This window comes from Anoplopoma fimbria, chromosome 19 (genome assembly GCF_027596085.1).
Source record: "Anoplopoma fimbria isolate UVic2021 breed Golden Eagle Sablefish chromosome 19, Afim_UVic_2022, whole genome shotgun sequence".
Taxonomy (NCBI): Eukaryota; Metazoa; Chordata; class Actinopteri; order Perciformes; family Anoplopomatidae; genus Anoplopoma; species Anoplopoma fimbria.
In genome coordinates, this window is record NC_072467.1 from 29,243,590 (window position 1) to 29,259,452 (window position 15,863).

General features: G+C 41.0%; 1 protein-coding gene across 1 annotated transcript in view; it reads right to left on the reverse strand.

Annotated features, from left to right (window-relative positions):
• lamb4 (laminin, beta 4) overlaps positions 1-15,863 on the reverse strand; it is a 53,801-nt gene that overhangs the window by 15,334 nt on the left and 22,604 nt on the right. The window contains 12 exon segments of the mRNA XM_054619712.1: positions 2,042-2,202; positions 5,541-5,913; positions 6,010-6,106; positions 6,432-6,649; positions 8,431-8,655; positions 9,105-9,174; positions 9,176-9,214; positions 9,217-9,262; positions 10,878-11,109; positions 11,224-11,367; positions 11,681-11,861; positions 13,870-13,990. Coding sequence (XP_054475687.1) covers positions 2,042-2,202; positions 5,541-5,913; positions 6,010-6,106; positions 6,432-6,649; positions 8,431-8,655; positions 9,105-9,174; positions 9,176-9,214; positions 9,217-9,262; positions 10,878-11,109; positions 11,224-11,367; positions 11,681-11,861; positions 13,870-13,990 — 1,907 coding nt within the window.

Consider the following 15,863-nt stretch of genomic DNA (forward strand, 5'->3'; position numbering starts at 1 on the left):
TGTGTCCGGATACTCGGCACAAAGTCGAGCTTGTTCCCAGTGCGTGTTGGCCTCCGCCAGGGCTGCCCATTGTCATCAATCGTGTTTGTGATTTTCATGGACAGGATTTCAAGGCGCAGCCGGGGGGAGGAGAGTTTCCGGTTTGGGGACCTCAGAATCGCATCCCTGCTTTTTGCAGATGATGTGGTTCTGTTGGCTTCTTCAGAACGTGACCTTCAGCACGCACTGGGGCGGTTCACAGCCGAGTGTGAAGCAGTCGGGATGAGAGTCAGTACCTCCAAGTCTGAGGCCATGGTTCTCTTCCGGAAAATGGTGGATTGCACCCTCTGGGTTGGGAGTGAGTCACTGCCCCAAGCGAGGGAGTTCAAGTATCTCGGGATCTTATTCACGAGTGAGGGTAAAATGGAGCGGGAGATGGACAGGCGGTTCGGTGCAGCGTCAGCAGTGATGCGGGCGTTGTACCGGACCGTTTTGGTGAAGAAGGAGCTGAGCCGAAAGGCAAAGCTCTCGATTTACCAGTCCATCTACGTTCCAACCCTCACCTATGGTCATGAGCTTTGGGTAGTGACCGAAAGAATGAGATCGCGAATACAAGCGGCCGAAATGAGCTTCCTTCGTAGGGTGGCTGGGCTCAGCCTTAGAGAGAGGGTGAGGAGCTCAGACATCCGGAGGGAGCTCGGAGTTGAGCCGCTGCTCCTTCGCGTCGAAAGGGGCCAGCTGAGGTGGCTCGGGCATCTGATCAGGATGCCTCCTGGACGCCTCCCTTTAGAGGTTTTCCAGGCACGTCCAACTGGTAAGAGGCCCCGGGGTAGACCCAGAACACGCTGGAGAGATTATATATCTCGTCTGGCCTGGGAACGCCTCGGGGTTCCCCAGGAGGAGCTGGAAAGTGTTGCTGGGGAGAAGGACGTCTGGAGGACCCTCCTTAGCTTGCTGTCCCCGCGACCCGGCCCCGGATAAGCGGAAGGAGATGGATGGATGGATGGATGGACTCCAATGAAGGAGTAGAACCATCTCAAGGAGGAGCAGAAGAAATGGACAGCATGTGAGTTAAATATGAGTGTCACAGCAAAGGGTCTGAATACTTATGACCATGTGATATTTCAGTTTTTCTTTTTTAATAAATTTGCAAAAAATTCTACATTTCTGTTTTTTTCTGTGAAGATGGGTTGCTGAGTGTACATTAATGCGAAAAAAAATGAACTTTTTCGATTTTAGCAAATGGCTGCAATGAAACAAAGAGTGAAAAATTTAAAGGGGTCTGAATACTTTCCGTACCCACTGTATATACAATATATACAATATTTATAATATTTATAATAGTTTCTGTCTGTATATATAATATTTCAGTTACTGTGGATTCTCTACTGTTCTTTACTGTTTTTTTTTACTGGTTTTTATTGCTCATTTGCTTATTTATAATACTTATTTTGATCTTGTGTTTTTTTTATTTACTATGTCTCTTGTTTTGCACTATCCTCTTTGCTGCTGTAATCCTGTAAATTTCCCCGCTGCGGGACTAATAAAGGATTATCTTATCTATTCAATTCAATTCAGTTTATTTTGTATAGCCCAGAATCACAAATTACAAATTTGCCTCAGAGGGCTTTACAATCTGTGCACATGCAACATCCTCTGTCCTTCCCTCACATCGGCACAGGAAAAACTCCCCTAAAAAACCCCTTTAACAGGGAGAAAAAAGGAAGAAACCTCTGGGAGAACGACAGAGGAGGGATCCTTCTCCCAGGATGGACAGAATGCAATAGATGTCATGTGTACAGAATGAGCAGCATAACAGAGATACAACACATTCAATGCATATGACATAAATGATTCATATAATAAGACTACTTATAATAACAGCAGCAATTATTACAGTAGAATTATAGCCATGAAAATAGGGATAGTAATGTGACTAATAATATTAATTATTATTAGTCACATTACACATTATCTTATCTTAATAAAGTGAAGGGGGCTCAGAAAAGGACCATCTGTGTTTTTAGTGAGCTCAAATATAACAAGAACAACATCACTGTACCGTCCGGGTATTCGTCTTCATCGTCCGGATCCTCGATGAGTTTTGATTTCAAGTTGTTCTGCAGCTTCTTGAACTCCAGACGAATGTTGTCGATTTCAGTGTTTAGGAGAGGAGACAGGTCGATCAGTATCACATTCGGGTCAATGGCGTCTTGCATCTTCCTGTAAGGAAGAAAGTGTTTTGTAAATGTTTGATAATTGAGTTTAACCTCTTCCATCCTCTAAAAACCAAAAGTTAATTCACTTGAAACCTGCGTGAGTGAAACAATATTTCTTTGTCTTCATATTTAACATTGGAAGAGGACAAAACATTTGTTTTTAAAAAATTTAAACAGCATCAGAACAGGAAACAAGTTACGTTCAAAGCAAACACTTCAGAACATTAGTCTTTCAAAAGAAGATTAACTCAGCTTATCATATTAACTGTCAGCCTTAAAATGACCCAAACCAAGAAGATTAACCCCTCATGACTTAATTCTCACTACCTATTGTGCATTTAGACATTTATATCTGGTTTATGAAGAGAAAAGTGTCACTGTGTCAGCAAAAAGTCACAAGTTTAGGGGTCTCAATTATAAAACAGCGTGTAGGATCCACACTAAATGTTACATACTTTGAAAGGAGGAAATGCATGTACACCCAAAAAAATTCTGATTCATAAAACCTTTTTATAAATCCCAAATTTACCTGTAAATGTGCACAGCTGGTTCAGAGTCACATCCCGCCCTCTACACAACCTAATTCAGCCATCAATGATGTATAAAATGTATTTGTTTAACTTTAAGGTGACTGACACAAAGTTGATTTAAGCTGTGCCAATCTGCAGTTTGCTGATCCCCTAAATCTATTGTATTGGTATTTATTTTTTGTGAAATATGGACAATGTACAGCTGGGGTGAGATGTTCACTAATTTAAAAACTGATTTGATGAAAGAAAACTTATAGAAAAAAATTATAACTAAGCAAATTGTTCCTTTTCTGAATTATACAGTGGTGCCATTAAATTAGTTTTTGATCCATTATTTCCGTGGTTGTTTATTTAGTGACAGTTGATTGTGAAGCCTGTCTACATCAGTAACACAAAACATAAGTGTTAAAGTGTGCAACTTTTAGTTGGAAATCCAAAATGATTCAAAAAATTGAAATCATTGACCTAAAAATTTTAATAATTTACTTCCTTTATTTCCTCTTAATTTATTTTTGATTGAAAGGTTGTGTTTTACTTTTAATGTAAAAACACATTGATGCAGTCTTTTTAAGATTCAGGGTAAGATCAGCGTAGATTTAACAAACAGATCTTTTGCAGCACGATGGCCAGTCATTTATGTATAAGCTGAAAAGCAGAAGCCAAAGAGTGAGCCTTGTGGAATACCCATTCTGGATTGTTGGGGGATTGAATATTTTTCATTGTTGCTCTCTACATTTCACATATGATGCAAATCTAAAAAAAACTAAGGTAAAAAGTTCATTTAGAAGTATGTCATAGTACACTGTCTCAGTAATTTTGATAAATGGTAGCGTAGTTACTCAGCAAGTAACTGGGCTAGTTTAGTTTAGTGACCACAACTAGGGGAAAGTGAATATAATAGTTGCTGGTCGTGGATACATATGTGGTTATAATGTAACTGCAACATGATGAGAATTTGTTTTCCTTATGCTCAAGTAGTGGTACAAGGTATACTAGGTCTACTAGAGAGCCCAAGGAGGTGATTAACATCTAAACACCCCTGTACCAGCAAAGACCAGCGATTACATGTCTGAACAATCTCTGCTTTGCATTGCAACCGTTCCATGTTGCTGAAGAACTTCATTGCTTGGCGGAAGAATTAATTTGTCATCATAACTAATTGCATTTTTTGTTGCAGTGTTTTCATTTCATGAAGCCTTGCCAGGAATGTGTCGTAACCTTTTCATAAAAGCAATAAATCACTTGAGGCTCTGCTTCAAGTTGTGCCTAACAACCCCCCCTAAGCTGCTGGAAATCACAGCCTTAAAAAATAACATACCCAAAATAAGGAATAGCTCCTGAGAGACTGAAATACTTCTACTACTCGTTACTACAACTGGGACTGTAAATTTTATGTAAATACAATTAAAAAAACATTGCAATATAGTAGTATAGAAATAAAACACTATGATTATTGGTCAATAATCATATATGACTCAAGAGCCCCATGCTACGAGACAGATAAATGGAAAATTGAAAGAGGAACTGGGACTTCCCTTCAGCCGCAACGTTGAGAAGGGTCTACATGCTGTCTTGCAGACTCCTCTCTTCACTACAGGAAAGCTGTAGTGAAGTTTGCTAGCCCTACCTGTATTTATTGTGTGTCCACAGATAGACCTACATGCTAACTTTACTGTAGAAGTAACTACAATGTGCCATTTTGGGCATAAATGACACAAGTTTTGGTGGAATATTTTGGCTAGAACATAGATTAACTTCATTGTTACTGTAAAATGTGAAGTTTTGCTGCTTCGTTTATAGCGGACATTGTGTTAAGAATCATGGTATGTTTAGAAAGCTCTGAATTTCTAGTTTACAGCAATACCAAAGATGTTATTGAAGCGTAAACCATCAGCTCACAATACTGCTATCTGGTCGGAGTTACACAACACTAAGATGGAAAGTATGATCCTGCAGGAGTTTTGTTCCTTCTTCAACAGCAGCCCTGAACATCAGCCAGGCTGACTGTTGTGAGCCGAACAATGAATGTATCCATGATGATTTTGTGTATTGATCATCTGTATGCTGCTGTGATTATATGTATGTAGGTAAGTGTAAGTATGTGCTATGTGTACAGTCTGTGGAAACAGATATCCCTATGAGTTACTCATGCTCAACAAAAGTCTTTCTCCCGTCCCTGGTGTCCCTACAGGTGCATGATGAGGTATTACTTGGTGGATGGTAGCAGTCTGTGGTGGACAGGCTGGTTGAATCAGAGGCTGCCGGGAGTCATTGCAGTATTGACCCACCGATGCAGTGGGTCGAGTTCACAAATAGTAAATGCAGGTTTAACAACAGCCAAATATGTGTTTGATTAAAATTAAAAATCCTTTTAAATCCATAGATTTGTGAATTCATATAAAATGTATTTTAAACACAAAATATTTGTGTGTGCATTGGAAATATATGTGTTATTCTTTAATTTTTTTGTGGATTTAGTTGACATTTACATATAAGGATAACAATTTCTTGTGTGCATTGAAAAATATTGTGAGGAGAGAGTCGTGCCACTGGTCAATTGCAGAGCAGATGAGAGAAATGGAAGCAGTGTGGATGGGTGTGGCCCATGAAGAAATGGAGGAAGGAAAATGTAAATGGCCAGTCTTTGAGGAAGAGGGGATGAACGAGCTCACACAGTGATGAGAAGCTATTAATCTGTGGACACTAGTGACACTTTTAAGAATTTCAATGAACTCTGACAGTGTTTGCAGATGTTGCTGTGAGGCTATAAAACTACCACATTTTCATTTAAGTTCGTAACTTCAGCATTTACCCCATCTTTGCACACAGTTTTTCCAGCTTCTCCAGCTTTGGCAGGGAGAGTCCCATCAAGTCGGTTACGCTGTCCAAACTGGAGTGCATCTTCAGCATCTGTTGCTGGTGGCGACTGTTGCCGGGCCAGGTGTTGTCATAGCCATGGTGAGGAATGAAGGTTCTCATCATCAGGGCCGCTCGCTTGACATCGGTGACGTCTCTGGACCAGAGAGCGGTGCATGGATGGCACTCCTCGCAGGCCGGGAACACTGAGTGGTAGCCATGGGCGCACTCATCACAGAAGATGCCGGTGACACCGACCCGACAGATGCACTCGCCGGTTTCAGGGTCACATGACGGACGCTCAGTTCCCTCAACGTTACAGTCACAAGCTGAGAGAGACACGAAGAGTTCAAATAGAAACCACCTGGAGTTCGGTCACAGAGAGGTCAAGAGAATGTTAGAGGGGTGTTTGTGTTTTCACTCACAGATACACTGCAGGTCCGGATTCCCAAAATGATTTTCTCCACACTCGTCACACTGTCTTCCTCCAAACTCAGGACGACATGGACACTGTCCCGTCACCTGAACGCATCAGTGCTTCATTCAATACATGTTTTCTGATCAATGGTTCATCTACTGTCAATACTTTTAATTGGTTTATGCTTGTCCTTTTTCTCGTCTTCCTTTTGTCTAGTATTGTGAAACACTAAACTGTAAACTTTACCTGCTGATTAAATTCAGTTGTATCCATTCAAGTTACACATTACAACACGTTTCACATGATTCTAAAACAACAGTGAAACTTCCAGTGTGCTTTATGTGATGGTGTCCTGTAGTGTGAGGTTAATAACATGAATGAAATGAATAAAGCCTTGAACAGGACAGTGGCTGTGTTGGTGCCTCTTGCCTTGTTGCAGATGTTGGAGAAGGAGTTAACAGAATCACAGCTGCAGGCTTGACACCCCGAAGCACCGTGCAGGTTCCAGTATCCGTCCACACACTGGTCACAAAGGAGTCCCACCACCCCCGTCCTGCAGGGACACTGTCCTGTCCTTGAATTACAGAAACAAGGACTCCCAAGAGGACACTGAGTCACCTCTGTCCCCCGCCGGTCACAAGAGCACTCTTGGAAATACACAGTAAATATATGAAAACATGAAATATATCAGATAGAGGCCAGCAGTCACATCTGTAAACCCACGACTTTACATTTCTGCCGTTTCTTTTGATGGAGACTTAGAGGAGACTCAGCCTCAGAAGTCTGCTGGGAGACGATGGGCGATGATGGAGAAACCCTTCTGACCCCGTCTATGCTGTTACAGTTGGGGATTGATAATTGTACTTGGATACCTGAACACCTTGAGGCCGAGGCTGTGTGTGTTGGACAGTTGGTGCTGGAGGCTGCTGGAAAGACCAGTGTTCTCATTCATAACTGTACGCACAAAACAGGGCCTGAAAGACGGGTACGACATTTCCATTTTTGACGGAAGAATGTGCAGAAACTCTGACCATTATGGAGACGCAGACTGTGAGGTGGTGTATTAAAGCCAGATCGTAGAAGTTAAATTTAATTTAATTTCACTTCATATCACACATTAATTACAGATCCACTTCATCTATACATTCAAACCAGCAGTGATAATTGTGCTTGTGCTAAACGTTACAACTCTTCCATAAGCACGTTTCAATTGTAAACATGTATAAACCAACTGAAATTTCCATCAAATTCCGCCCAATATTGCATCAGCGTGTGTGCAGAGGAGAGAACTCGACTACCGACCCCCGTGGTCAGCTGTGGAGCGGATGATGAAATCATCATCATCAGTTTTCGAAATCCATGATAACATCAATCAGCATGAAAGAATCGCGAACAGAGTGTTAATAGTTTTTAATAATGTCTTCTAATGCTGTTGATCATTTTCATATCATTTTTGTGAGTCAAATAGTTGCAGTGAACATACCTTTATTTATTAATGAATATTTTATCTATAGGGACAGATACACAGAAAAACTGAACACAGCTATCTGATGCCTTTATTCGGTGACACACACTCTGCATTCAGCTCACCTGGCAAATCGGGATTGTGTAAATTAGCAAAGTATGGAAATAAAGCCAAAGTCAGCTTTCGCACGATGAGATCTTTATCTCTTTCTGACACTCTGATGTTTTATGTTGCACGATAGATACTCTGGAACTTTTAGGACTGCGTCAGTGGAAGAAATAGAGGGATGAGCGTTAAGGGATCCCTTCATCCACAAGCACTAGGATTTCTTTCAAATTCCTTTTCTTGCTGTTCCTCTCGGTAGAGTCCGTGATTCACGGCAAAGCACCAATGATCAGCAGCTCATTTCTTTAAATAAAAATTCATCATTGACTTGACAATTTATGGTTGAATGTGTGAAGAGGGCGCGATGTGAAGCCGATCCGGGTGTGTACATAAACAGGTCGATTTTGGATTTTTTTAAGGAAATCGGGAACTGTTAGGCGTACGCAAGGTTTTATAAATCTGAATGTTTTGGGTTACGTTCAATTTGTCATGTGTACAAACAAATATTTAGTGTGGATCATAAGCTCTGATTTATAAATGAAACACCTATTTTTATTATCTATTTTTATATTTTCCTGAGGGAAAAGAGAGCTAATCCTGAAGGTGAAGCTCTGGACTCCCCACCAGTTCTCTGTACCGGTTCTCATTTGTGGTCCTGGTCCCTGGGTGACTGAAGGAATGACATGGTGTGGGATGATGGGGAGCTCAGAGGACAACCACTGCTCTTTGTGCTGAAACGGGTTGGATTCTCTCCGGATGGTTGTTCAATGGATGTACGGACATTGTGTTTCAATTTTTTCTTCTTATTATATTATTATTATTAATATCAACATTTGTATCTGACACCCTGGTCGTTACCTTTGCAATCTTGGTCCAGGGCGTTGCCGTAGTAACCAGGTTTGCAGTCTTGGCAGCGTGGTCCCATTGTGTTGTAGAGGCAGCGCTGACATTCTCCTGTTAGGCGGTCGCATGCGTTGGGGTCACCCGGGTTTATGTTGTTGTTGCAGGGACACTCCTCACAGCTGGCACCTGGCAACCCCAAGTCGCCATAGAAACCAGGGCTGCATCTATCGCAGCGTGGACCTGAGAGAGTCAAAGTCAGTTTTATTTGTTTGGACATATTCACTGTGTTCACAGAAACAACAGAAAAGGCCTCATCCTCCAGCTGCCCGTTGCTTTTGATCAGCACATTAAAGAAATAACAACGTTCTCCTTTCTTCAGCTACGCATCACAGAAATCCTCATTATGCCTTTGTATCCCCCAGGCTGGATTAAACCAACGTTTTGTTATAAGGCCTGCTGTCTGCTGGTACTTATAGTTTCAAATGGTACAGAATGCTGCGGCTATAATTTGATAAATTTCCCTCTCCGTGTCGGATCAGACTTTGATGTGCTTTTGTAGCCTACCTGTCTGATCACCTTAAACCATTTATTCCAATCAGGACTCACTGCTCTCAGAATTGAGGCTCCTTTCTGTTCGCAGAGTGAAATAGAAATCAGCAGCCTATCACGACAAACAGGTCAGCTCTTACCTGTGTGTCCCTCCCTGCAGTTACAGGTGAGACTGAGGGATTGTGGGTCGTGTTGGCATGAAGTGGCGAAGAATCGTCCACTGTTTGGAACTTCTGGACACAGGCAGGGCTCACAGGGCTGACTGGAGACAGGGTTACCATAGTAACCCTCCACACACCTGCATCAGTAACACAGGAGTATCATCAGAACCAGAACATCTACAAGACTGCCTGTGTGTACAGAAACATTCTCCATTATTTTAGAATATATGACCTTGTCAAAGTGAAATATTGAGAAGATCCAGTTCAAAAGATTTCTAAACATTCACACTTCCATCCATCCATCCATCCATCCATTTTCCGTAACCTGCTTATCCAGTTAAGGGTCGCAGGGGTGCTGGAGCCTATCTCAGCTGTCAATGGGCGAAGGCAGGGTACACCTGGACAGGGTTCACCTGGACAGGGTTCACCTGCACAGGGTTCACCTGGACAGGTCGCCAGCCTGTCACAGGGCAGACATATATAGACAAACAACCATTCACACTCACATCCACACCTACGGGCAATTTAGAGTCTTCAATGCACCTAAGCTGCATGTCTTTGGACTGTGGGAGGAAGCCGGAGAACCCGGAGAGAACCCACGCTGACACGGGGAGAACATGCAAACTCCACACAGAAGGTTGTCCAGCCCGGGAATTGAACCCCGGCCCCTCTTGCTGTGAGGCGACAGTGCTAACCACTACACCACCGTGCAGCCCCTCATTCACACTTATGAAATAAAATATATTAATCTTTAAAATATTTCTAAACTGACACCAGTAGGAAGATAGTTATAGTAGGTGTTCATTTTTACCTGTTAGAATGAAACATGTACAACACCTGGACAGATGTGGACAGATGTGGACAGATACACCCTGCCACAGTGTAGCTTTGATACGGTAAATGTTAAATGGACTTGTGGGTGTATAGCGCTTTTCTATTAATTCACACCCAGTCATACACTGATGGCAGAGGCTACCATGAAACGTGCCACCTACCCATCAGAACTAACTAATCACCCAATCACAAGCCTTGGGGTTAAGTGTCCTGGACAATGACACATCGACATGTACTAGAGGAGCCGGGGATCGAACCACTGATCTTCTGATTAAGGGTTGTAACATATTTATAGTTATATTATTGTGTATAACTATGTCATGATAACCTGTCACAGTGTGGCCTGTTATATATCTATAGTTATAATATTGTTTATAGATATAGCATGATATATATTTAACCTGTCACAGTGTGGCCTGTTATATATCTATAGTTATAATATTGTTTATAGATATAGCATGATATATATTTAACCTGTCACAGTGTGGTCTGTTATATATCTATAGTTATAATATTGTTTATAGATATAGCATGATATATATTTAACCTGTCACAGTGTGGCCTGTTATATATCTATAGTTATAATATTGTTTATAGATATAGCATGATATATATTTAACCTGTCACAGTGTGGCCTGTTATATATCTATAGTTATAATATTGTTTATAGATGTAACATGATATATATTTAACCTGTCACAGTGTGGTCTGTTATATATCTATAGTTATAATATTGTTTATAGATGTAACATGATATATATTTGACCTGTCACAGTGTGGTCTGTTATATATCTATAGTTATAATATTGTTTATAGATGTAACATGATATATATTTAACCTGTCACAGTGTGGCCTGTGTTAAATATCTGTAGATTCATTATAATAGTTATGTATATAAATACGTATATATACTTAACCTTTCACACATTGGTCCGGTGGCGTGCTCCCTGCAGCTCAGACACTCTCCGGTTTGTTCGTCACACACTTCCGACAGCTTGTTACATTGACAGGGTTGACAGGAAGGGAAACCCCAGAATGCTGTTTGACAGCGATCGCAGCGTTGACCTGTGACCTCTGAACGACACACACATTGACCTCTGACCTGATCGCAAAGCTCTGACACCGAACCACGAGGGTCACACTCACATGCTGCAAACAAAACAGCAGAGAAAAATCTTCACAGACTGATAGTTTGCTCTAAAACTGATACACTGTTCAAAAGTATTATTGTGTTTTGGGAGTTTGGATGTTAGAGTTACATACGTTTGCAGCCATCGGGTCCAAAACCAAATGTCAGTGGTGCACATGTATCACAGCAACGGCCAATCACATTGGGCTTACATTCACAGACACCTCCCAGTTTACTGCAGGATGGTCCAAGAGAGCCAACAACGTTACACCTGCAGACTGAGAACAGGACACGCACATACACAAAACGACAAGAGGTTGAGCAAACCATAGGAAAAGGAATTACAAGAAATCTGGAAGTGAAACAAAAAATGTTGGAACTGTTTGTTACTTATGTACAGCTCCCTTGTGTATTTGTGTGTTGTAATACTTATGTACAGCTCCCTTGTGTATTTGTGTGTTGTAATACTTACAAACAGCTCTGTTGTGTATATGTGTGTTATAATACTTACAAACAGCTCTGTTGTGTATATGTGTGTTAAAATACTTACAGACAGCTCGGTTGTGTATATGTGTGTGTTAAAATACTTACGAACACCTCCGTTGTGTATTCGTGCTGACATGCTCTTGATGAGTCCCTCACAGACTTGTGGCAGCGTCTCTTGTGGGCGGAGCTCAACAGCCAATCCAATGCAGTGAAAGTGGCGGAAAGAGTCAAGGTCACTCTGGGAGCAGAAATCTTGGACAGCCTTGTTGCTGGGAATCAGACCCAACTAAAAATTCAAATAGTAAATAATTCAGTACATAATGTTGAAGGAACCATCTTAAATCCCTCTTATTATGTGTTGTTGATTTTAGAAAGTTTATGAATGCACTCATCCGTATTTATTGACAGAGTATTTCTCTACGTACAGCTCCATGTATATCGCTTCACAATCTGGAGATATATGCAAACACGTACACACTTGCTGTTATTAGTTATTGCTGCCAGAGAAAGCGACTCAACTTGGACTAAAGTTGCACATATGTCGCATACAGATCACATTTTTCTAATAGAACTTTACAATCTGAACTGCATATGACATCCTCTATCCCAAGACCCTCATATCAGAAAAGGATAAACACCCCCCTAAAAAACTTTTAACAGGGAAGAAAAGGAAGAAACCTTAGGTAGAGCAATAGAGGAGGGATCCCTCTCACAGGATGGACAGGAGTGCAAAAGATGTCATGTGTTAGGAATGAACAGCATAATAGAATTAAATCAGAGTAAATCCATATAATAGAAATGTTACATATTCTAAATAGAAGTATTAGAGTAAAAGAGAAATTATCACTTATTATTAATGCAACAGCAGTATAATATAATGATAATGAAAGCAGTAATAGTTGTAGTAATGTTATTAAAAGTATAACTAATAATAATCATAGTACTAGCAGTGGGTGCCAGGTAGAGCCCTGGTCCAGGTATAACCAAGATCCATATAAACCTGTGGGAACTTAAAACCTGACTCGAGACTCGTCTGCAAAAGACTCGAGACTTGACTCTGACTTTAGATTTGGGACGTGTAAACTGTTCGTCATTCATCATTACATAATAACCAACTATCGATAAACTAGTACCAGCTTGGCTTCCTACTCTCACTCGCTCTTCTCTCCGACAGCCAGCTAACCCTAACCCTGAACCAGCGCACTGCCCACATTGCCTCGTCTCAGTCATACAGCCATACAGCTATACCAACTACACCATCCAATTGTACCAACTATGCCATTTATATATACCAACTATGCCATACAGCTATACCAACTATGCCATTTATATATACCAACTATACCATCCAACTATACCAACTATGCCATTTATATATACCAACTATGCCATTCAACTATACCAACTATGCCATTCAACTATACCAACTATGCCATTCAACTATACCAACTATGCCATTTATATATACCAACTATGCCATCCAACTATACCATTCAACTATACCATCCAACTATACCAACTATGCCATCTATACCATTAAACTATCCTATCCTTGCCCTCCATGACTTCCCTCCGCTGGCTAGGGACACCCAGCCTCCTCCATCATCCAACCTGCCGCCCCGATGGTCACACGGCCTCCGGTCCCCTACGATCGCTCTGCCGGCCATTCCAGAGCCCTCCTCTCGCCGCTCCACACCGCTCCACCGTGCCCCTGCCCGCGGTTCTCTCGGCCCATCCACGTCCACACCCAAGCAACTCTACAAACCATTTCAATCCGGATTCTGTTATCATTACAGCACAGAAACGGCCCTAATCAAAGTCACCAACAACCTACTCCTCTCCTCAGATGACCACTCCCTCAACATCCTAATACTACTGGACCTCAGCGCAGCGTTTGACACCATCAACCACTCCATCCTCCTCTCCCGCCTTGAGTCCTCCCTCCATATCACTGGCACAGCCCTCACCTGGTTCACATCATATCTCTCCGACCGCCAACAGTTCATTTGCATCAATAAGTTCAACTCCGACAAAGCCCAAGTCTTTCAAGGTGTCCCCCAAGGTTCAAATTATCATGTATATGGTCTGTACTGATACTATACTTCTTCACTCTGTGAAACCCAGGATGATTAGCAGTTGCCAAGGCGTCAGTTAATGGAGATCCAGTTAAAAAACAAGTCGCCCCTAAAAGGCTTGAGACTTGACCTGGACATGCAAAAAATGACTTGTGAGCAACAGTCAGACTGTCCATCACTCAGAGTGAGTTTCAGCCGAACAGATGAAGACTTACTCACCGAGTCGATCAGTATGTGTGAGCTGGAGAGGCCGTCTGATCCGGACTGTTTGTTAAAGACAACATCCACAAAGTACTGACCGCCTGCATTTAGACACACCAGACGGTCGAGAATACCCCCTCTGGAGACAAACGAGCAAACAGATAAGCAAACAACAATAAAACAACGACAGTATCAAAAGGTTAAACAGACAAATAATAGTAAACAAAAGAATAAACAAATGAAAGACTATGGTAACAAACAACAGTAAACAGCATCAAAACAAACTAGTTTAGTTGTGTTGATCTGATCCAATATATGACATGTAATCAAAAATCATTGGTACATGAAGACTTTTACCTAACAGCGACATCTAGTGGTCACTATGTGAATAATATATTTTGTCTACCAGGAAATTAGGAGGAAGCAGTCTACAATGTTTTATGCCTTCGACTTTAAGATAAATGATTGCACCAGTGGGCTCTGATTCATAAGATAAGATAAGATAAGATAAGATAAGATAAGATAAGATAAGATAAGATAAGATAATCCTTTTGTAGTTCTGCAGCAGGGAAATTTACAGGATTACAGCAGCATAGATGATAGGGCAAACAAGAGACATAGTAAAAAAAATAAAAATAAAAAAAAAGATCTAAAATAAGTATTATTAATAAGCAAATGAGCAATAAAAAAACCCAGTAAAAAACTGTAAAGAATCCACAGTAACTGAAATATTATATATACAGACAGAAACTATTATAACTATTGTATTGCACAGTGTAAACACAGAAAGCACAGAAAGCAGGTTTAACAAACTCTGAGCCTAACCCTGAACTCTGAAATAACTAACCCTGAACTCTGAAATAACTAACCCTGAACTCTGAGATAACTAACCCTGAACTCTGACTTAACTAACCCTGAACTCTGAAATAACTAACCCTGAACTCTGAGATAACTAACCCTGAACTCTGACTTAACTAACCCTGAACTCTGACTTAACTAACCCTGAACTCTGAAATAACTAACCCTGAACTCTGAGATAACTAACCCTGAACTCTGACTTAACTAACCCTGAACTCTGAGATAACTAACCCTGAACTCTGAGATAACTAACCCTGAACTCTGAGATAACTAACCCTGAACTCTGAGATAACTAACCCTGAACTCTGAGATAACTAACCCTGAACTCTGAGATAACTAACCCTGAACTCTGAGATACAGTACCAGTCAAAAGTTTGGACACACCTTCTCATTCAATGGTTTTTCTTTCTTTCTTTATAAACATTTTTCTACATTGTAGATTAATATTGAAAACATCCAAACTATGAAGGAACACATATGGAATTATGTGGTAAACAAACAAATGCTCAACAAACCAAAATATGTTTTATATTTTAGATTCTTCAAAGTAGTTGAATGAGAAGGTGTCCAAACTTTTGACTGGTACTGTAACTAACCCTGAACTCTGACTTAACTAACCCTGAACTCTGAGATAACTAACCCTGAACTCTGACTTAACTAACCCTGAACTCTGAGATAACTAACCCTGAACTCTGACTTAACTAACCCTGAACTCTGAGATAACTAACCCTGAACTCTGACTTAACTAACCCTGAACTCTGAGATAACTAACCCTGAACTCTGACTTAACTAACCCTGAACTCTGAGATAACTAACCCTGAACTCTGAGATAACTAACCCTGAACTCTGAGATAACTAACCCTGAAGATAACTAACCCTGAACTCTGAGATAACTAACCCTGAACTCTGAGATAACTAACCCTGAACTCTGAGATAACTAACCCTGAACTCTGAGATAACTAACCCTGAACTCTGACTTAACTAACCCTGAACTCTGAGATAACTAACCCTGAACTCTGACTTAACTAACCCTGAACTCTGACTTAACTAACCCTGAACTCTGAGATAACTAACCCTGAACTCTGACTTAACTAACCCTGAACTCTGACTTAACTAACCCTGAACTCTGAGATAACTAACCCTGAACTCTGAGT